The following is a 24,366-nucleotide window of genomic DNA, read 5'->3' as shown; positions in this document are numbered from 1 at the left end:
GCAATTTGATCAGAGCAAATACAGTAAAAGGTTTCACAGTGGTATTGGAAGTCATATGTAGAATTTATAATCAATACAATTTAATCCCTCATTATTATAACTTTAATGTTAAATAGTGTTGTTGAGAGACACTAAGAAGTATTGAAGTGCTAAATAAGAAAGTGTGATTTTTAAGCTATTTTGTTTATCAGCATTTTGTTAATATGGAAAAGCATGAGAAACAGCTAGTTCATATATTTTTAATATGTAATGTAATTTAAATTATGTTGCCATGTTTATAAATTTTTCTTTATAGAATATGTTTTGCCTCTTCTGATCTAGTTGTCCTTCAACTGTAGGCCAGAAATGTGCCAATATTACATATAAGTTTGTGAGCTTTCTGATTATCAAATCAAAATCAGAATTCCTTATTCTAGATTCTAACAGAATACTTTTCTTCTTATAGTAAATTCTCATGTGACATTCAGTAGTCTACGTGTTAGAATCCCTTTACTGTGAATTGTTTTATTTAGAAAATATATCAGGTTCATAAGGCAAAACTTCTTTTGCCCTTTTTATATTCTGGAGTGCTGGGAAATTTTCTTATTCCATTATTGTTGTTGTTTGTTTGTTTGTTTTGAGTCTTGTTCACCGTTTGTCAAGCACCTACTTGAAGCAAGATACTTATGCTTAAAAAAGTAATGATTTTGCCTGCTTTCTCCATCTCAAATTATGCATATTTAGCTTTTCTCATTTTTCACTTCTTATGTTTCAGATAGATAGATAGTTATGGAGTTTTTTGTTTGTTTGTTTGTTTTGTTTTTTCGTTTTGCCTTTCCCCAGCTTCAGGCCTTCTTTTAAGAACCATTTGGCAATACTAATCTCACAGGTAAAGGCATGATTTTTTCAGTCACCTTATCAGCAGAACTGTGTGAGAAGGTGGGAGTGTTTTTTTCTCTTTGACCTTCTGCATGAATACAATGTATAGTATTTTCAATGCAAAGTGTAAATGATTAGATTTCATTTTATAATTTTTATTTTTTTTTTCTTATTACAAAAGGAATGTCTGCAATTTGTAGAATTTTCAGGGATTTAAGAAGCATTAAAAAGTAAAATTTAAACTCACTTATGTAATATATAGTCTTTAAGTTTATTCTTTATATCTAAATATACATTTTTCTTCCAGTGATACTGTACATAATATTTCATAATTTGTATTTTCCTATCAGGACATTTTGGGCATATTTATATAATTAAGTAATCTCATAAATAATATTTGAAATAGTTGGATAGTTCTCATATATGTTTCCTAATTGGATTAATAACTTTTATTTTCATTTTGATATATTTAAATAAGCATTATTATAGTTATATGTATCCATTTGACCTAACATATTTTTAAGCAAGTGTCGTAGATATAAACCTCACTCCACAAATTCAAGTGTCCTAGAGATATAACATTCTGCAGTCTCTAACATAATTTGTGATTCTGAGTCCCCAAGGGGGTGGTTGTAGGGATATATAACATCTTTCATTGGCCTTTCTCTGCCTTTCCCCAGATGTGTACTGTAGCTGTAGAGTCTTATGCCCTGACAAAACGTGTGTGTTCCTACCTGCTGCAACCCAGAGAATATTTCTTCTTAGTCTGTACAGTTTGGAGAAAATTCCTTCCCCGTTTTGTTTCTTCCATACCCTGTGTGTCTAGAAGGTCCTTTCCTCTGAAGGTTTAGAACTTATAGACTGGGCTGCCTCTGCCTTGCCATGTGCCTTCTCTGGAGTAGTGAGCATGGAGCCTGTTTTCTGCTTGAATGGAGAGAAAAGGAAAGAGAAAACTATAGGCAAGGATAAAGATAAATATGTCAAAATATTATTCTACCACAGAGTACATAGAGAAGTGCTGAGTCTCTCTCCTTAGAGCAGATGAAGACCCCAGGTTAATCAGTGTTTAGGGCTAATACAATTCTACTTCAGGACCAAATATTCCTATAAATACAGCTACAGACTCATCTTCAAGTTAAACTTCTGCCTCCCAAGATATGTTGAACCTTCGAAGGTCAAAAATAAATAAAATGAGCAAATCCTGTATCTGAAATTCCATTAGAATTCTGGCAGATGAAACCATAGAGAAATGAACAAAGTAGATACTGAAAGTCCAGTGTAAGTCATAATCTAATTAGATATAATTCAGAGTCCTTTTATCCTTGGCATTTGGTGATTTGAATTGTTTTTCTGTTATCATGATATGCTTTCAATTTGTCCTGGGTTGAATCCCCTGTAACTGAATTTAAAATTCCATTTTGGAGGAAAATATTTTATTAAAAATATGCTGCCTGGGTATTGTAGTTTGGATGTGAGGTGTCCCCCCAAAGCTCCTATGTTGATGCAGGAATATTCAGAGGTAAAATGATTAGAAGAGCTGACTCACTTTCTCCAGTTAATCCTAGTTAGCATGGCTTGACTGGTGGTAACCACAGGCCTATGGGACACAGCTGGAAGAAGTGGGTCACTGGGGGTGTGCCCTAGAGGGGTGGTTCTTCCTGTGGCCCCTTCTCCCCTCTACCTTTCTCCCTCCCTCTCCCCCACCACCACATTGCTACCATGAGGGAAGGAACTACTCTCTGCTATACCCGTCCCCCATGATGTTCATCCTCACCTTGAGACCTCCAAAACCATGAGCCCCAAATAAACTTTCCCTCCTCTAAACTGTTCTTGTTGGGTATTTTGGTCACAGTGACAAAAAAGCCAACCAAAACACTGGGTCACTACCCAATTTTTGGCCTTTCCTTTATTCTTTTTCAATTCCTTCATAAGTCTGTTTTGGGAGGTTTGGGGTTATGTTTGTTTGTTTATTTTCTTACTACTACACTACTGGGGATCAAACTCCAGGCCTCTGACATGCTACGCAAGCACTCTACCATTGAGCCAGATCCCAGCCCTCTGTTTAAAGGTAACATCTAAATAATACACATGTTCCTCAACTTAAGATGTGGCTACAACTTTGTAAATCCATCATAAGTTGAAAACATCATAAGGCCAAAATGCATTTAATACACCTCATCTACCAAACATCATAGCCTACCCTTTCTTAGACATGCTCAGAACATTTACATTAGCCTATAGTTAGGAAAATCATGTAACACGAAGTCTGTTTTATTATAAAATGTTGAATATCTCAGTAGTTTATTGGATACTATAATAAAAGTGAAAAACAGTGATTATATGAGCATGCTTTCATACCTTGTAAAGCCAGAAAACCTTAAGTGGACCCCTTATAAATTGGAAACCATCCATATAATATTTATGCATAGAATTGTGAAGATAAATGAAAAATATATCTTAAGAAGCTAATTTAACATGGTAGCTGGCATAATAAATGGAAGCAATTAAACTACATGAAGGGTATTTTGTAGACTCGTACTTTGCAAATGTTAGTTTTTATTGCTCTCTTGGCACAAATTGAGAATAACAGTATACTTAGAAACAAATAATTAATTTGTTTTTCTCTAAATCTCAAGTTAACTTTTAAAATGTTAAATAACTATCGCTGTGGATGGGATTCATAGCCCACTATAATTGATGAGCATCGAACCATTTGTGTCTGTCTAGATGTGCTTGCATTCATCTACAATAATAATAAATTAGAGATATCCCAGAAGGCAGCAGTTAGCCTTGTAGCACATACATACCTTTATAACTCATGTTTCATGTGTATTTAAATGGCGACTGTTTACAGAACACTCAAATGAGCCCATTTTTGTAAGGGTGAATCATCACATTGACAAACAATTATCAGATAATCTCCTGTGTCCAGAGTCTGCTGATGTCACCAGTAAGCTTTGTGTTGGGAAAACACACAGGTGAGGTACTGGCCAATGCAATACACACAAAGCAGAAACCATCCATGAATTTAACCTTAATGATGATTGCACCTTCCTTCCTTAATTTTGAAGTACAATGTTCATAACTGAGAAATTGGTGTGTTCTTTAGCTTTCTGTTGCTGTAACAAAATACCTGAGATAGTCAATTTAAAGAGAAGAAAGGCTTGTTTTGGCTTATGGTTTTGGCAGTTTCATTCCACCTCAGTTGGCTCCTATTGCTTATGAGGCTTGCTGAGGTAGTACATCATGGCAGGAGCATGTGACAAAGAAAGCTGCTTGCCTCATGGTAGCCAGGGAATGGAAGAGGAGAGAGAGCAAGGGACCTGCATCCTATAGTCCCCTTCAAGGGCATCTGTTGAAACATAGTATCTACCTAAAATGTCCAAGGCCAGCCATTAATGCACATCACAACCACTTTCATGTAACCCATCATCATTGACTCACAAAGAAATATTTTAAAAAAACACATTTTCCCCCCATTTAGAAATGCAGCCAAATATCATGGAAGAATTTACTCAGATTTCCCAACTCCATCTTTGGGAATGTCATTTTCAAGGACCACACCAGTTATCTTAATAAAGTAGAATTTTAATTCTCTTAAATTGGAAAAAGAAAAAGTTTTATATAGGAGACATAACTGAACTTTATGGTGTTAATTCTGATCTCCAGAAGAAGCTTACCTTCTTGAAGACTCTCGTTTTGATATTATCAAAGGAGTTGAATAAAATTTTTTATTTCCTTATAACTCTCTATATTCAAAACCACCCATTCCCTCCATGATTGGCCCTGTTCTGGGCCCATTCTCATTTACTCTTATACTTCTGTTATTCTACTTACGTGTTTATTGACCTTAAAGGAATCACTTAACCTAAAAATGCGTCCTGGTCCTTATCTTTAACTGAGGGTAGTTATATACCCAAAGTTGGTGTTATAATTAGAGATAGTGTGTATAATGACCATAACACATGGACTGATGATATATATAAAACATCTCTCATAGTGCTGGTACACAGCAGATACTCAAAAATGATTAGTTCCCTGTGTCAGTCAGCTTTTTTGCTGCTGTGACTAAAGAACCTGACCAGAACAAGTATAGAGGAGGGAAAGTTACACTTGAGGGCTCATAGTTTCAGAGGTCTTAGTCCAGAGAAGGCTGGTACCATTTCTCAGGTCTCCAGATGAGGTTGAACATCATGGCGGAATGCATGGCAGAGGGAAGCAGCTCACATCATGGTGATCAAGAAGCAGAGAGACTGACTCTGCTTGCCACATATAAATATATACACTAAAGCCACACCCCAATTCTCACCTCCTATATCTACACCCTAGCATTTTGGTTAATCCTATCAGGGATTAACCCACTGGTTAGGCTAAGGCTATATAATCCCGTCATTTCTCTTCCAAACTTGTTTGCATTGTCTCACATGTGAGCTTTTGGGGGACACCACATCTAAACCATAACATTCCCCTTTAGCTCCAATTGGTAATCCTCTACCTCTAATTTCTGTTTCCTGTTCCAATCTTTGCTATAATGATCACTTTCTTGATTTGAGATAGTTAAAGATGATTCTAATTTCCTGTCTGTAAATATTCAGAGTTTATAGGAAGCTGAGTATTTGTCAGTAGTCTCGTTGCTACTGTTTATACTGTGCAGGTCTGTGTAATATTGAAGGCCTCTGCTTCTCCTGTTTCTGAGCTCTCTCTCATCTGTCCTCTAACTCTGAGCCATACTGATCTGTGAAACTGTTGACATTATCAAGATGATGACCTTTGCATCAACTTAAGTTTCTTCATGCCCTTTTGTAATCTTTCTTTCCCACTCATCACCTCTCCCCAGCCATTGTTCTCTTTTCTATCACTGTAGATTCATTTGCATTTTCCATAATTTTACATAAATGCAAATCATACAATAAAAATGGCTCCCTACTGATTCAACTTAATGATTACTTGGCTTCATGCTGGTGTGAAAGCAAAACACATTAAATAGCAACTGTACTTTGAATTTTGATCTTCTCCTAGTCTAGTGAAATGGGGAGTGATATGCTGTTGTGATGCTGAGCAGTGGCAGCCAGCCCAGTCAAGCAGCCACACGATCACAGGGAGACAACTGACACCACAGTGCACCATGTTGCTAAGCTGTGAAACTTGGTAGGTTAGGTGTATTAAATGCATTTTTGATTTATGATATTTTTAACTTACGATAGGTTTATTGGAATAGAACATCATAAGTCAAGGAGCATCTGTATGTTTTGTTTTGTTTTGGTATTGGGGATTGAAGTAGGCATTTAACCACTGAGCCACATCCCCAACCCTTTTTTTTTTATTTATTTAGAGCAACTCTCATTTGCTGAGGCTGGCTTTGAACTCACAATCCTCCTGCCTCAGCCTCCCGAGCCACTGGGATTACAGGTGTGTGTCACCTCACCTGGCTTATATCTACTTTTGTTGTAGCTTCTTTCTTTCAGTATAATTATCTTAAGATTTATTCATATTGTCGTGTATATTAAAATTTCATTCCTTTTTATTGCTGAGTAGAATTCCTTCATGTGGATTATCATCTACCTATTGATAAGCTGTCTTTTTTGACTCTTGCAAATAAAACTGCTAATTAAAAGGATGGAGAAATAAATGATTAGATGAATACTAATCAAAAGAAAGAGTATTTCAGACAAAGCAGACTTCAGAACAAGAAAATTATCAAGTATAGGAAGAAATCATCAATTCTTGAAGAAAACATAATAATCCTCAACATGAATACACTTAACAACAGAGCATTAGAATACATAAGAAAAAAAGTGATAGATCAACATCACCTTGCCATTGATAGATCAAGCAAGCAAGCAATCAATAAGGATCTAGTTGACTTGAATAGCACTATCAATCAACTTGATCTAAATTATATCTATAGAATGCTTCATCTAGCCAGACACAGTGACCCAATGCCTGTAATACCCGCAACTCAGGAGGCTTAGGCAGGAGGATTGCAAGTTTGAGATCAGCCTCAGCATCTTAGCAAGACCCCCAGCAACTTAATGAGATCTTGTCACAAAATTAAAAATTCAAAGTACTGGAAATATAGTTCAATGGTAAAGCACCCCCTGTTACAATCCCCAGTACATTCATCAAGTTATGTCACACTATGGATCATAAACATATCTTAACAAACATGGGAAAATAGAAATCATATAAACTGAGTAATTCAGTTACAGTGGAATTGAACCATGAATCCATATCAAATATAACTAGAAAACTGTAAAGTCTCTGGGAACTAAATGTGTTAGTCAGCTTTCTGTCACTGTGATAAATACATCAACTTAAAGGAAAGAAAGGTTTATTTTGGCTAATGGTTTCCGAGGTTTCAGTCCATGGTCATTTGGCTGCATTCCTTTTGAACCTGTGGCAAGGCAGAACATCATGGTAAGGGAGCATGTGGTGGAGCAAAGCTGCTCACCTCTTCATGGCCATGAATCAAAGAGAGTAGAGAGGCCAGGTCTCAATATCTTGTTCAAGGGTGTGCCCCCAATGTCCTAACTTCTTTAAACCTCCTCAAGCTCTACCACCTCCAAGAGCACCATGGGCTGGGGACCACTACTTCAACACATACGCCTTCCAGGGACATTCAAAATAATAATGCATAGGTCAAAGAAGCCTCAAGAGTAGTTTTTAATATTTTGAGCTGGTTGATAATGAAAATGCAACTTATTAAAATTTGTAGGATGCAGCAAAAACAGTGGCTAGAAGGAAATTCATAGAATTAAATGTACATATTAGAAAAGAAGTAAAAAATCAGTAACCTAAATTTCCACTTTAGAAAACTAAAAAAACAATGCAAGCCTAAAGTAAGCAGAAGAAAAGAAATAAAATGATAGACAGCAAAGAAATTAAAAACAGGAAAAAATAGATAAAATGAGCAAAATCAAAATTTGGTTATTTGAAAAAATACATAAAATTGAAATCCTCTAGCCAAACTACTCCTCCACAAATAAAATGAGGGAAGACACAAATTAGGCTAATATCATAAAGAGTGGTTATCAGCACTATTCCCATTGACATTTTTAAAATAGTAAAATTTTGTGGCAATCTGTTTTCATTTCCCTTAAGTAAATAACCTAGTGGTTGAATGGCTGGGCCATATGTTGGATTTATGTTTAACTTTTTAAGAAATTATCAAATTGTTTTTGCCACGTGGCTGTACCATTTTAAATTTCAAGTAGTATTATGTGAGAATTTCAGTTGTTCTACATCCTCACCATGCTAGGTATTATTGGTCTTTTTAAATTATAGCCATACTAATTGATGTACAATATCAGTTTCATTTGGATTTCTCTAAATTACTGATATTGAATATCTTTCTGTGTATTTATTTGACATTTGTTACATTTTTTTAATGATGTTTGCAGATCTTTGACTCATTAAATTACTGAGTTTTGAGAGTTCCTTACATATTCTGGATATAAGTCCTTTAAGAGAATGTGATTTCCAAGTATTTTCTTCCAGTATATAGAATGATTATTCATTATCTTTAACAATGTCTTTTAAAGAGCAGTTTTTAATTTTTTTTATTTTATGAAGTCCAATTCATAAATTTGTTATTTTATAGATTGTTTTGTGATGTCATGTCTAAGAAATCTTTGCCTAACCCAATATCACAAAGATTTTCTCCTCTTGTAGAAGTTTTACAACATCTAATTTACATTTAGGTATGTGATCCATTTTGAGTTGATTGTTATATGTGATGCCAGTAACCGTTTTATTAATGTATAGTTGTTCCAGGTTAATTTGTTGAAAAGATTATTTTTGAAAAGCTTTTTGCTCTTGTCAAAGATTAACATAGGTAAAACTATTTCTGAACTTCTTCCAAAGATCCCTTGGTCTATCTTGATCCCAATACTACAGTGTATTGATTTCTATAGATTTGTAATAATTTTGAAGTCAGATAATGTAAGTCCTCCAAATTTGTTATTCTTTTTTAAAGCTGTTTTGACTATCCTAGGTTGTTTTCATCTCTATATAAATTTAGAGTCAGTGTGTCAATTTCTAGAGAAAATCTTGCTGGGATTTTTATTGGAATTGTGTTGAATCTATAGATCAATTTGGGAAGAATTAACTTCTTAACAATACTGAAGTATTCTGATATATAAACACAGAATTCCCCTTCACTTATTTAGGTCTTTAATTTCTCTCAACAGTGTCTTATACTTTTCAGTGGATATGTCTTGTACATATTTTGTCAGATTTATCTCTGTGTATTTCATATTTTTGATGCTGTTTCAAATGAATTACATATTTATCTTTTATCCTACAATCTTATCAGACTCAATTCTCAGTTCTAGACATTTTTTGTAGATTCTACAGGGTTATCTATAATGACAATTATTACATCTGCAAATAAGAGCAGTTCACCTTTTTCTTTCCATTCTGGATGCCTTTTCCTTACAATATCACACTAGCTAGAACCTCCAGCACAGTGTTGAACAGAAGCAGAGAGAGTGGGTGTCCCTGTCTTGTTTCTAATTTTAGAGAAAAAGCATTTGGTCTTTTATCATTAAGCCTGGTGTTAGCTATTGGTTTTTCATAGGTGCTCCGTTTTGGGGTGATGAGATTTTTTGTATTCCTAGTTTGCTGAAAGCTTTTATCAGGCACAGACATTGAATTTCATCAGATGTTTTTTTGGATCTATTAAGATGATCATATGGTTCTTATTTTTCATCTGCTAATATGGATAATAGTAGAAATTTTCAATATTAAACCAAATTTGAATTTCTGGGATGAATTTCATTTAGTCATGATGTACTGTCCTTTTTACATATTATTGGGTTCAATTTGATGAAATTTTGCTAAGGAATATTGCATCTGTGTTCATGAGGAATATTGGACTGTTTTTCTTTTTTGTAGTATCAGTTTAAGGTATCAGAGTATTACAAACCTCATAAAATGAGCTGGGAGATATTTCCTCTTCAGTTTTCTGGAACAGTTTGTTTAGAATTAGTTTTATTTCTTCCGTAAGTGTTTGGTAGCTTTCCGCAGGAAGCCATCAAGCCATCTAAACCTTCAGTTTTCTTTATTAAAAGAATTTAACTACAAGTGCAATTTCTTTACTAAATGTAGGAATATTCAGATTATCTATTGTTTCTTGAGTGAAAATATTGATAATTTGTTTTTTTCAAGGAATTTGACCATTTCATCCAAGCTATTAAATTTGTCATAAAATTGTTCATGCTAATTCTGTATCTTTTTAATTTCTATAGACTATGATTAGTGATACTGATAATTTATATCATTTCTGATCAGCCTGGTGAAAAATTATTTTTTATCAATTTTATTTTTTATGCTTTATGTTTATTTGATTCTCTCTATTATTTTTCTATCTTATATTTCATTTGTTTTCTTCTCTTTATTATGTTCTTTCTTCTGTTTATTTTTAGTTTCATTTACTCTTACAAATTTTTTAAGGGAGAAGCTGAGGCCACTGTCTTGAGCCCTTTGTTTTTTCTAGCATAGACATTGTATTCAATAAATTTCCCTTAAGAATTATTTAGCTATATCCCACAAATTTTGATATATAGTGTTTTCACTTTAATTCATATCAAAACATCATATTTCCTCAGGAAGCTGAGACAGGAAGATCACAAGTTCCAGGCTAGCCTGGGCCACCAAGGGAGACCCTATCTTAAAATAAAAAATAAAAAGTGCTAAACTTGTAGCTCAGTGGTGGAACACCCCTGGGTTCAAAACCCACAGGAATCTGGAAGTTTTGTTGTTCAGTGCATAAATGCTTAGGATTATTATGTCCTCTGGATGAATCAGTTTATTTGTCATTATAAAATCATGTCATTATAAATTATGCCTGGTAGTACTCTTCTGCTCTGAAATACTATATTTTACATTATTATGGCCACTTCAGATTTATTTTCGTTATTGTCAGCATAATATATTGTTTCCATCCTTCTACTTCTTTTTACAATATTTTTTAAAGATATGATTTATATACATAAAATTCTTCCTTTCAAACTGTTTGATTAAAGAGATTTTAGTGTATTCATATAGTTGTGCAACTATCACCAATATCTAATTTTAGAAGGTTTTAATCACTCCAGAAATAAACCCCATCAACATTAGTAGTCAACCTTCATATATTTAATTTTTAAAAACAGATTTATTAAGGTATAATTAACATAAAATAAGCAACATACATGAAAGTATGCAGTTGGTATATTTTGACACATCTATACACATGTGAAACCATCACACTCAAAATGGTGAACACACTATCACTCCCCGAAGTGCCTTCAACCCCTTTGTAATTTCCCTCTCCTGCCCTTCACCATGCCTCCACCCTGAAGCAATCACTGATCTGCTTTCTGTCACTATAGACCAAGGTGTCTTTCCTAGAGTTTTATATAAATGGAATCACACAGTATGTATACTTTCCCATCTGGCTTCTTTCATTCAGCATAATTTTTTGGATTTATTCACTTTGGCGTATATATCAATACTTTGTTCTTTTTTGTTCCTGAGCATTATTCTAGTATATGGATATGTTATGCTTTGTTTTATTCATTCACCCATTAAGGGGACCTTTTAATTATGTCTACCTTTCAACTACTATGAATAAACCTGCTATGGAAATTTGTGTTTGTATGGAAATATATTTTCTTCACTCTTGGTTAAATGCCTACTTGTGCAAAGCTTGGATTGTATGGTATATTTAACTTTTTAAGAAATTGCCACACTTTTCCATGGTTGCCATACCATTTTCCATCAGCAGTTCCTCCACATTTAGTAACACTTAGTATGTTAGTCTTTTTCATTTACGCTAATCTAATAGGTGAACAGTGCTGTCTCCTGATTTTATTTTGCATTTTCCTAACACCTAGTGATACTGAGCATCTTTTAATATGATTATTTGCTATCCATATGTCTTTTGCTGAAAATGTCTTCAATGCGCTATTAAAAACTTTGGTGGCTTTTTATTTCCGAGTTTTGGAAGCTTTTTTAAAAAAAATGTATCTTGGACACAGCTATATCCTTCTCAGAGACTATTCTCCCATTCCGTGTCTTGTCTTTTCGTTTTCCTAACAGTGCCGTTTGAAGAACAGAGGTTTTCATTTTTGATGAAGTTCCTTTTGTTCCTTTCATTTGTTCCTTTCCTGATTATTTTAGTGTAATATCTAAAAACTTTTTGTCTAGATAAAGGTCTCAAAATTTTGTTTTCTTCTAGAACTATCAGTGTTAGGTGTTGGGTTTAGGTCTAACCATTTTGTGTTAATTTTTCTATAGAATGCCAAGATTTTTTTTCATATGGATATCCAGTTGTTATAGCACCATTTGTTTAAAAGACAAACATTTTTTGTCCTCTTTCAGCTATCCTGTGTATGACTTCATATTTAAAGTGAATTCCTCATAGATATTTTTAAAAAGCAAGATATTATTTGAAAAAAAAAAAAAGCAAGAGCTTTTTTATCACAACTAAGAATCCTTGCTTTATTTAACAGAGGTTCTTAAGTCATTACTTAAATATACCATTTAGGTTTTTTTTTTTCGTGCTTATTCTTTCTGCTGTTTCTCTCTCCTTGTTTCTGTCATTTTTGTATTAGTTGTATATTTTTTAAAAATTATTCTTCTTTATGTCCATTGTATGTTTACTAGCCATAATTCTTTGCCATTTTTTGTTTACTGGTTGCTTCGTGTTTCTAATATACATCTTAATATCACAGTCTGTTTTCATGTAGTATTATATATTACTTTCCTAGAATATAAAAACTACAACTGTATTCTCCATTTTTCTTCTCCTGGCCTTTGTGCAAATATCGTAAGACATCGTACCCCATATATGCTATAAATTTTACAATTCATTTATGCTATTTTTGCTTTAAACAATTGATTGCTTTTAAAGAAATTTTACATAAGAAAAATATTTATTGATAACTCACATAGTTATATTTATGAATTCTTTGTTCCTTTGAATAGATCCAGACTTCCATCTGATTTAATTTTGGGGGCTTGGGATATAATCCTAAAACACAAAACCCAAAAAGTCATAATCTTAAATATCAATATCCAAAAAGAGCAAAATCCCTGAAGTCTGAAATCCCAAAAGTGCAAAAGTCCCAAAATTATAATTCTGGAAAAATAATTTTCAAAGTTCTGTAAAATACATTTATTTACATTTATAAAGCGGAGTTCAAGAAACATAAAAACATAACAATATATCATAGGCTACTTAACACAATAAAATTGGCAATAATAATAAATATAGTTTTGCAAACATAAATACTCAAGTACACTACAGCAGTCACACAGAGTTTAATAGTTACAAGTAGACACACCATATTCATAAGGAAATAGATCAAAAGAGACATGTGTAAACACTTATCATTGTGGTTGCTTATTGTGTGTACCCAGTTTTACCACTGCAGTCATCTGAAATGCCTGATGGACAACTTAAGTCTTTTGACAAGATTAATCAAAAGCCAGGATGGGTCACTTCAGACTGCTGGTGTAGGCAGTCTGGCACACGTTCAAGCTGTTGAGCTCGGGAGTTGTGATACTCAAGGCTGCAGGAGGAAACACTGCCTCAGCTCTCCGTCACCAATTCACCTTCTGTGTTTACTCTCTGTGGGGCCAATTGGCTGGCGGTTTCCCATATTAAGGGCATATTTTCCCCACTCATACACTCACAGATAGACTCAAAAATTGTATCAGGTATGGGAAACTGAGGCAGGAGGATCACAAGTTCAAAGCGAGCCTCAGCAACTTAGTGAGGCCCTAAGCAACTTATCATTGTGGTTGCTTATTGTGTGTATGCCACAGTCTGGCTGGGCACAAATCACCGAGCTGCCACAAAGCACTTGTATGTTCAAACAGGAAACTTTATTGCCTGAACTCCAACAGCACTCCACGCACACTCCCAGGGAACTCTCCCGAACACCACCCACCTGGCTCCTCTCTGGCACACCACACCAACTGGAACTCCCTCCACCGGAACTTCCCCAACCAACTCGAACTCCCCAGGAAATCCCCGGAGAACTCCAAAGTAGCGGGTGCCCTAGGCAGACGGCAGGGGTCTATATACAATTGAATCAATCCAGCATCATCTTAATGGCTCGCCTCTCAACCATTACTTTTGGCAAAATGCCAGGGGCCATTCCAACTTGGCTGTGGCTCTCAACATGTGTACCCAGTTTTACCTCTGTAGACCTATTTCAAAATAAGATCCTGTTTCAAAATAAAAACTAAACAGGGCTGGGGATGTGGCTCAGTGGTTGAGTGCCCCTGGGTTCAATGCCCAGTAAAAAATGCTTCATCAGGTTTCTAGTTATTTATCCACCTAACACAATACCACTGTGTACAATCAAAAACACACCAATCTTCCCCAGAATTTGGCTTTCTACCCCTTTGTTGTTGTTGTTTTAATTAGTTACATATGACAGTAGAATGCATTTTGACATATCATACATAAATGGAGTATAACTTCTCGTTCTTCTGGTTGTACATGGTGTAGACTTATACCAGTCATGTAATCATATACGCATATTGAGTAATAATGTCCAATTCATTCTAACATTCTTTCCCCCTTATCCCCCTTCTCCCTTCACTCCCTTCTGTCTAATCCAAAGTACTTTAATTCTTCCCTAGCCCCCTCCTCCTCATTGCAAATTAGCATCCACATATCAGAGAAAACATTTAACCTTTGGTTCTTTGGGATTGGCTTATTTCACTTACCATGATATCTCCAGCTCCATTCATTTACTGGCAAATGCCATAATTTCATTCTTCTTTAAGGCTGAGTAATATTCCATTGTGTATATATGCCACATTTTCTTTATCCATTCATCTATCGAAGGACATCTAGGTTGATACCATAACTTAGCTATTGTGAATTGAGTTGCTTTAAATATTGATGTGACCGTGTCCCTATAGTTGCGGATTTTAAGTCCTTTGGGTATAAACCAAGACATAGGATAGCTGGGTCAAATGATGGTTCCATTCCAAGTTTTCTGAGGAGTCTCCATGCTGCTTTCCATAGTGGTTGCACCAATTTATAGTCCCACCAGCAATGTATGAGTGTACCTTTTTCCCCACATCCTCACCAACATTTATTGTTGCTTATATTCTTGATAATTAGCATTCTAACTGGAGTGAGATGAAATCTTAGAGTAGTTTAGATTTGCATTTCTCTTGCATTGATATTGTATTTCTTCTTTTGTGAAGTGTCTGTTCAGTTCCTTAGCCCATTTATTGATTGGATTAATTGGTTTTTTGGGGGGGTATTAAGTTTTTTGAGTTTTTTTATATATCCTGGAGATTAATGCTCTCTCTGAGGTGCATGTGGTAAAGATTTTCTCCCATTCTGTAGGCTCTCTATTCACATTAAAATGTTTCCTTTGCTGAGAAGATTTTTAGTTTGAATCCATCCCATTTATTGATTCTTGATTTTACTGCTTGCAATTTAGGAGTCTTGTTAAGGAAGTCAGTTTCTAAGCTGACATGGTGAAGATTTGGGCCTACTTTTTTTTCTATTAGGCACAGGGTCTCTGCTCTAGTGCTGAGTTTGTGCATGGAGAGAGACAGGAGTTTAATTTCATTTTGTTGCATATGGAATTCCAGTTTTCCCAGCACCATTTGTTGAAGAGGCTATCTTTTCTCTCTCATCATCCCATTCACAAGTCTGCCAGCACTTACAAAACAGTCCAGAATAATTCACACAGTCACCTGAGGCTGATCTCACTAAATGACTTAGATTCTATAAATAAGAAAAATACTGTGGCATTCAGGAGCAGCTCTGATTCTAGTCTATCACAATAGGTTGTTATCCCTCAGGAGATTATACCTATCACCTTGAAGGTGATACAGTGGGTCCAAGTCTATTCCACATGTCCCTCAATTGGGGAAGCCAGGCCATGTTCTTTTTATGGTCCTGGCAGAAGCCAAGAGAACAAGTGCTACCACATATATATGTTTGAAACCTTTGCTCATGCCATATCTGCTGACATTCCAGTGGCCATAGCAAGTCACATGGCCAAAAAAATCTCAGTGGGAGGAAAAGTGTATTCTGCCCACTGGAGAGTGAATGTTTGCTGGACCATAATCTAAACTATTAAGGCTTCCACTGGGCTCAGAAGGCTGGAAGATCACAGTAGTCAAAGCAGATCTCATTTTCAGTTGTGAGAAACAAGTTGTAAGGAAAGTAACTGAGACATGGAGACCTTAAGTGATGTTCCCTAACTCACATCAAAATCACTAACAAAGATGGACTAAAACTTTCTAAAGTCCCCCTTCAGGTCACTATTCCATGGCACAAGCAGGATAACTAAGCAACCCTTAACACATTTGACAGTTTTATTATGTATTCCATGATCCAGACCTTTCTCTGATTAGAGAGTCCTGCCCTCTGCCTTCTTTTCCTTTTTTTTTTTTTTTTAACAATCAAGATGGTGTTGTTTTGTTTTGTTTTTTAATTTGATTGTGGGCATGATGACTGGGTAATGTTAAGATACCTGAGTTTTGATCCCAGCTCCATCTACCATGACAGTAGACAAGTTCTTACCTTGCATGAGCCTAGGCGATTTCATTCATAAAATGGTGATAAGCCCCAAGACTTTGTGAAGAGTAAAAGGAGATGTTTGTAAAATGCTTAGAGCATAAAGAGTGTACAACTAAATAGTTCCAAAAAAATTTTCCCTCCACTTCAAAGCTAGTCATGAGCTCTCCCTTCATTGAGCCCTAAGTTACTTATTCAATTCAATTAAGCTCTGAGGATATTTTAGGAACCATAAGTTCAAATTCCGAAATAGTCCAGGCAGATATCATGAAAATGTTAAGGAACCTATTGAGTCTTTCACATTGTTATCTTATGCTGCATTTTTCTTACAGATCCATACATTTGCATATTAAATCATGTGGGAATATTCTCTGCACAAAGAAACATATTTTCTCCAGGGATTTTATTAAAAATATTCAATGACTGGCCTTCAGCCTGGGCTCTTCATTTGGATGCTTTATGGCTGAGGTGTTGGAGCAGGGTCCTGCTAGACTGAGGAGAGTGAGGGGAAAATAGACCAAAGTGCCCAGGGCCATGGGGCAGCACATAGGGACTCAAGCAATGGCTATTTATGAACCAATATGGCAATATTTTTTACTCTTATGTGTCAACTAAACATGAGCTTTGGTTTCTCTCATTGTTTTTTAAACATATAGTCATGTTGGCTATCCTTAGTATTCCTATTTTTGTAGAACATGAGTACAAAGAAATCATAGTCTCGTATATGCTCAGGCCCCCATCTGAAGCATGCAGCCCTCATTCAGCTCCAGCCAAGTGTTGTCTTATGCCAGTTGGAACTTCCAGTTTTTAAGAGAAGCCAGAAATGCAAATTTTTGTATTAAATCTTTAATGTTGGTTCAATGGTTTCTAAATCTCTGCACAGGGCAAACCCTATGGCCTCTGATCTATTGAATGTATACTATATACTCCTCAGACATTGCAAGAATCCAAGCAATGAATTCTTCCCTGAAGGACTTGATCCTCTGGTGGTCAAGTGGACAGTCAAATAATAGGTAATTTTATAGTTGAATGGTGTGCATAATAAACTAATTTGGATAACTAAGTATTTTTTTTCTTTCTGTATATCTTATTATTCAACCAGAATAAGCTCCTTAAGGGTAAGAATTCTGAGCTCTATTTGTCCTTAGCACCAAGTCCCTTTTTCATAATGTTTTGATTGACTTACTGCCCTAGGAGTCTCTTGCTTAATCCATGTAACTAAAATGAATGTGTAACAACCTACCTGGTGCAGCCATTTTAATTAAATCATCATCTCTGCATAATCAGTCAGTCCTACAGTAAGTACCTTGCAGACTGGTAGGCAAGAAATAAACCCTTCTGGAATTGAATCAGTTTACTCTGATATGCGGTAGTTAGTTAAAGACAGCCACATGCTAGAGCAGAGCAGAAGAAAATGTAAATATGCAGGCGCTTCCTTGTGAGACCCATCTGGGAAATCAAATTGGGGCGATTGCTATGACTGGCACCTCATTCTCAACCTTTATTTTCAATGCCAAACAGACCTTCTGGTTACTTCTTGGAATCAAGTGAAGTACAAAGGCAGAAACCAAACTTCAGTTTGATTATTGTGCTGAAAAACAAACTCTAGCTATAATTTATTACCTTTGAAAATGCAAGAATACCGAGGAAATGGTCATAATGACAGCAATAAATAGTATAAGAAAGGACATGGCTACAAAATACAGCCAGATAATCTTAAAACTGGAGATATTTATTTATGTAATAAAGCACCAAATGACATATTTTCTCAGTTATCATAACAAAATTATTCAATTTTATCCATGGTTCAATAGAATAAATAAATATTTATTCATCACCTCCTTTAATCAAGGTTGGATTTTCACTGATGCTTTTATTTAAAAGTAGTGTATACTCATTGTAGGAAAGAACTCAAAAGTACATAAAATAATATAGTTTCCTTCCATTTCCCTCCTCCCTTCTCTCAATAATCCTGCTAAGTATAATGACTACTAATAGTTCAGTTTATCTCCTAGGCCTTTTTTCTGCTCAAACATATAGCTGTCCCCCCACCCCCCCCAAAAAAAAAAAATTGGAATCATACTCTATATAGTTCTGCAGCTTAATTTTTTCCTTCCTGTTCAGTCAACTCACAGGTGTATCTACCCATTCTCTTTTAAAACTGCCTATTATTTGATAGTATTAATACACCATATCTGACAACTTCTCAATGGAGAACTATTAATGTTGTCTTCAATTTTCCATGCTTACAAACAATACTGCAGTAAATGCTACCAGTTTAACTTATATATATATATATATATATATATATTTTTTTTTTTTTTTTTTTTTTTTTTTTTCTCCTTTTAACAGGACTATGGAAACTGAAGTCATTGCAGAGTTTGGATCTGTCATTCAATGGGATATTGCAGATTGGGCTGTCTGATTTTCATAACTGCCTGCAACTGGAGAACCTTTATTTAAAAAGCAACAAAATATTCAAAATTCACCCAGAAGCTTTCAAGGACCTCAAAAAATTACAGGTTCTAAAATCATTTTTATAATATCTTAGATATTCAGACATATGGGCAATTGCATTGGAAGACTTTCCTTTGAGGAGTATTCTCATATCCTTTTTCACTGGTTATTAATCAAAACATGTAAGTGTATTTTAAAATCCCCTAGAAGAGCTGAAGTCTCTTCATTGCTTCAGAAATCAAAGGCCACATTAATGGACATGAACTTCACCCAAACAATACTCCACAGCAAAAACTGGCACATTATTTTCTAAATCAAATTAAATTGAACTCCAAGCTTCCACTTACCATTTGGCAAGAAATTAAATCTGCTGTTTGTGAGGCTGCCTCCCTAAACTGCAATATGAGTCAAAGCCCTTGGTGTCTTACATGCAAACTGGAATGCTTGGGGAGACCCCTCTGAACCACTCTGGACAATGCTGAGTTGTCAACAATTCAGACTATCTGGGCCACTAAGAGCCTGTGACCCTTTTGCTTCTATGCCAAAATGATGATGCTAATGCATTTTGTACCACACCCACCACAGGCCGCATACTGTTCTAAACATCAGACACGTACTGGGGGAACCTGTGTCACATTTTGGAGCTGTGCATTAAGTTTCCTGAAGTCCTCACAGCTGTGAGAGTGAGGAACCCCAAGCCCTGTTCTTGGTTTGGCAGCTTCAGCCCCTTTTCCTCCAAGCACTTTCCTCCATGCCCTTGTGCTTTGGAAAGACATTGTGAAATCTTCCCTCATTGGTCCTTTAGAAATACCAGAAGGGCCTCCAGAGTGGCACACAGAAATAACCTGGGAGAGTCTTCAGTTATAACCTCTATCCCCCACCCCCATTCCTTCCATAGGCCAGTATTATTCACAAAAACAATGTGAGCCACACATACTATTTTAAATGTTCTAGTAGCTACATTTAAAAAGTTAAAATAAGCAAGTGAATTTCATTTTAGTTATATGTATTATTTAACCCAGTATATTATCTTTTACACATGTAATCCATATAAAAATTCTTAGTGAGATATTTTACATTCCCTTTTTTATACCAAGTCTTCATACCTGGTGTGTTTTATATCCCAACATGGACTACCCACATGATAATTTCGTGATAGCTACATGAGGCTCATGGTGGTTTTTATTAGGCAGCACAGACATAGATAACTGACATTTCCCCAGTGTGATGGGAACTGCTATGGAAGCATAGCCATGAAAAAAGTCTCTGGCTCCCAGAATGGCTCCCTAATCCCTCCACCATGGAAAGGAGACTGGGGAAGCAGTGGTCAGGTTCGGGAGAGGCATTCTAGAGCCAGCTGCATGGGGTTCAACCTAGACTCTGCCACTTTCCAGCCACACCATCTTGGTTATCAGATTTCTCATCTATAAAGTGGAGATGACTTGGTTCTTTCTCATAGAGTTTGGTTGAGAATTAAATGTTTTAATGCATACGAAGTTCTTAGAACAGTGCTTAGGATTCGGTAAAACTCTTTGTTCATGTAGACTACATATAGAAATTTTAAAGTGGCCACAGTACTCTGTTCTGTTAATATACAAATCTGATCATGCCATTCATTGGTTAAAATTCTTCCAAATTTCTCAAGAAGGGTCTTGGCCCTGCCTGCTTCTCTAACCTCATTTGAAGCCACTCTCCCCTTGCATACTGGTCTCCTACCTGTTTTCACCTCAGGCCTTTCCCACTTGCTGATCTTTTACCTGGAAGAGCTAACTCATATTAATTCTTTCAACTTTAGCTTGAATGTCAACTCTTTAAGAAGGGTTCCAGATTAAGTCAGGCCCCCCTTTTCCCCCCACACTTTATAATATGCTGTGTTTAATGCTTATTGCACTTATCCCAACAGAAACCATTTAGTTTTAGTGTGGTTAGTTTATAAAACCCATGCCCCCTCACCCTATTACCAGATGAACACTCTTTAAGTATATACATCATGTCTGTTTTGTTTTCCAGTGCTTAGCTAGGACATTTAAAAATATTTGTTGAATAAATAAATGAATGCATGAATAGATGATGTTCATGGATAATTAGGAAATTATTGCTACATAACAATTTACTACACATTTAGCAGCTTAAAACCACGCACATATAATATCTCACAATTTCTGTGGATCAGGAATTCAGGGATGGCTTAGCTAGGACCTCTACTTGAGGGTATCTCAAGAGGCTGCAATCAAAGTCTTAGCACAGGTTAAGACTCACCTTAAAGAGTCTCACCTGAAAGAGTCTCACCTGAAAACCCAGCTGAAAAAGTATTCATTTCTCAACTCTGATGGTTATTGGCCAGACTCAATTCCTTGTTGGGCTGTTGAGCTTAGAGTTCTGCTCTTTACCAGCTGGTGACGAAAGCCTGCCCTCAGTCTCCTGCCTACGGCTCCAGCTCCTCCACAGAGCACTTTATGGCATGGCAGCTTGCTTCAGAGCAAGTATGATTTACATAATGTAATTATATAACTTAAATAATGTAAGTTCCATTTTATATAATGGAATCACCAAAGTGACATCCATTGCTTTTGCTGTAGGTTCTTGGCTGGAAACAAAGCATAGGTCCTGCCCACAGCTGAAGGGAGGAGATTGCTCTAGAGCCTAGGAGTTAGGATCACTGGGGACCATCTTACAATCTGTCTGCCATGGAACTTATTAGAGAAGATGAGACGGTCCACTTCATTTGGCAGTGCACGTAGATTGACAAATTGCCTGGGAACCTCATTTAGTGCATTATATATGGATTATATTTGTATGTGTAATTTTCCCTATGTCTGTTTACTTCCTGTGCATTTTTAGTGTACTTTATGAGTCTTCTGCAACTCACAGGTGATAGATGCGAAAGACAAGCTGTAATTCTCAATTCACCAGAACTGCCAAGAATCCTACAATTCCTCCTTCTCTATTACCCTTCCACATGCTTGGCAGTAACTTTAAAAACTGGAACATGATGAACATATTTGGTACCAAAAAAGCTGAATATCACAATGGATGTTGTTTTTCTTCTGGGAGATGAATTTAATACTTGCACTATTCTGTGTGTATTCCCATGTGGGAATCTTTTCAGAAGCTAGATGGATTTTTCAAAGCATAATTTCATCACCATGTTTAAATGCAATAAAATATGTTCCATTGACATTTCAAATTAGCATTTCTTTTCTTAATCTTATCTCATTCTTCTTAGATGCAGTGATTTGTGAAACACTATTTATATGCTTCTCCAGTCTCTCTGTAATGTACAGCCTTTTCAAATGCTAGTGGATGAGTGTTTCTTTAGGCAAGTGTTACCATTCTGTTTTAATCTTTTCTCAGAAATTTTTTCCTCCTGAATCACTTTATTAATTTCCTTTCTTCCCTTCAGTTTTGCTTTCAGTTCCATGATTTGTAATATAAGATGCCAGGATGAAAACAAAATGCACTACAAAGAAAATAACTATCTGAAAAACATCAGAATATCTCACTCTGCTGTTGAGGAGGGCTACATAAGAAAATAACCATCTGTCTTTTAAAAAATGGGATATCTCAGTCTATTAGATAGTTATTTTATTTCTCAGAGAGTTATTTTCAAAATGCATTTGAAAGGGCTGTAGATTACAGAAAGACTAGGAGATGCATATAATATTGCTTCACAAATCACTGCATCTAAGAAGAATGAGGTAAGAAAGCTACTGATCCTAGGCAAGACAAGGCCAAAGCAAAGTGTTTTCTCCTTCCCAACCCCAGTCTTCTGCTTCCTGTTGTTAGCAACCTTCCTTTGAAAGTCAAGATTGCTCTCAGAAAAAGTTCACCAGGAATTCTGATTCTATACATAGCGTTCTTGTTTGTAGCACTATTTAGTTGTTTGAATTAGCTCTTCTTGGGAATTTATATAATCCAAGAAGTAAATGCTGATTTCCCCCCTGATGTTTATAAAAGCAGTTGGCCTTGATAACATTTGGCCTTTAGAGTTTTTATCCATGGGCCTCTTTTTTTAAAGCAAGGTTTGCATTTTCTGTTTATGATTTTCTCTTCTCCCACCTGTACCTGCCTAAACTTCACATCCCCCCTCTGTGTCTCCTGCTCCAGGCCTCCTCCACCTTGTCCCTCTTTCTTTCTAGTGTGGTGAGTCTGGGAGGGTGTGTTCTTCAAAGGCACATAGCTGTGAAGCCAAATCAAATTGCAACTCTGCCACTTCATTTATTCATTCTTTACTGAACAGCTGCAGTGTAGCAGGCCCTTGTGCCAAGGTCTGTGTGGAATGTACTGTGTGGTTCAGCCCAGTTTCTTCCTCTGTAAAAAAGGGGGAAAGTGAGGACATTGTCAGAGTATTAGAGATAATGTTTGTGAGGAACCCAGCACAGTGCCAGATATACAGCAGTGCTCTGCAAACAGTAGCTGGAGCTGCATCTGACTGTTTTCCACTGCTTTATCCTACCCCTGCTAGGTCTGACTGTTCTGGGTCTCTAAACCGTTGAGTCCTTTATTTTTCCCAGTCTCCCCACTGCATTTCTTATTAGACTAGACAGATTGTCATCTTGCAGGTTCTAAATATCCATAGATGCAAAGAACTGCAGTACTATCCTTGAGAAAATGTTTGATGTAAAAGATCTATCTTTGCAACTTCTGGTCAACCAGATTTCTTCTGTGTTCTTGGTCTTCATCATCTGGCATCTTTTGCTACTTTCAAGATCACAGCGTTTCTAGAAATTCTAAGCCTGTATCCATTTCTAGACCTTGACAGCACAAAACTCTAGGTATATTTAACAGTATAAATTATAATTCATAGGAAAGAAGAAAGAGAAAATGCTTGGCCATCTAATGCAGATACCATGCTTAAAGCTTTCACATACATTTATTCCTTACAACACCTCTGGAAAGTAGGTTTGCAAAAAGCAAACAATTTGCTTAGACTTACAGAGTTTTTAGGGGCAAAGCAGACAATTAAACCCAGTACCTTCTGATTTTCAAATGAGTACTAAACTCATAGTGTTTCCATAGAGATGTAAACAATATCATTCTATAACATTTATTTTTATCTCTGGATATCTTTGTTCACAACTTTCTTAAATTTGTTTCTTCTCAAGCAGGTTGTAGACCTCAGCAACAATGCTCTGACCACTGTCCTACCAATGATGATCATTGCTCTAGAATTTCCCCATCTGGAGGTTGACTTGACAGATAATCAATGGCAGTGTGATGATAGAGTGACATTCTTCCAAAGTTTCATTTCTGAATCCTGGAGGAGAAAGTGGAATATACTTTGCAATAAGTCTGTAGGTAAGTCAGTCACACTTCTTTCCTCTGAAATGGTTCCATTTTAACTGAAAAGTGCATATAAAAATGTAGTGTCATTTGAAACAGTGACAGTCCCTCTAAAAGCAAGATTGTTGAACCCCAGCATTAGTCAGCCTTGGACTGTGTCACAGCCATTGATGCCTTACTATATCCTCAGTTTATGAATGATTTTCTTCATGTAGTAAAAAAAA

The 24,366-nt window shown here is 35.9% G+C and overlaps 1 protein-coding gene across 1 annotated transcript in view; it reads left to right on the top strand.

Moving 5' to 3' along the window:
• The window catches only part of Lrrc66 (leucine rich repeat containing 66), a 30,094-nt gene that overhangs the window by 631 nt on the left and 5,097 nt on the right, over positions 1-24,366 (top strand). Inside the window, exons 2-3 of the mRNA XM_071614276.1 lie at positions 18,755-18,924; positions 23,968-24,157. Coding sequence (XP_071470377.1) covers positions 18,755-18,924; positions 23,968-24,157 — 360 coding nt within the window. The remainder of the gene's footprint in view (positions 1-18,754; positions 18,925-23,967; positions 24,158-24,366) is intronic.

This window comes from Marmota flaviventris, chromosome 7 (genome assembly GCF_047511675.1).
Source record: "Marmota flaviventris isolate mMarFla1 chromosome 7, mMarFla1.hap1, whole genome shotgun sequence".
NCBI lineage: Eukaryota > Metazoa > Chordata > Mammalia > Rodentia > Sciuridae > Marmota > Marmota flaviventris.
Note: the sequence above shows the minus strand (reverse complement) of the source record. Positions and strands in the feature narration are given on the sequence as shown.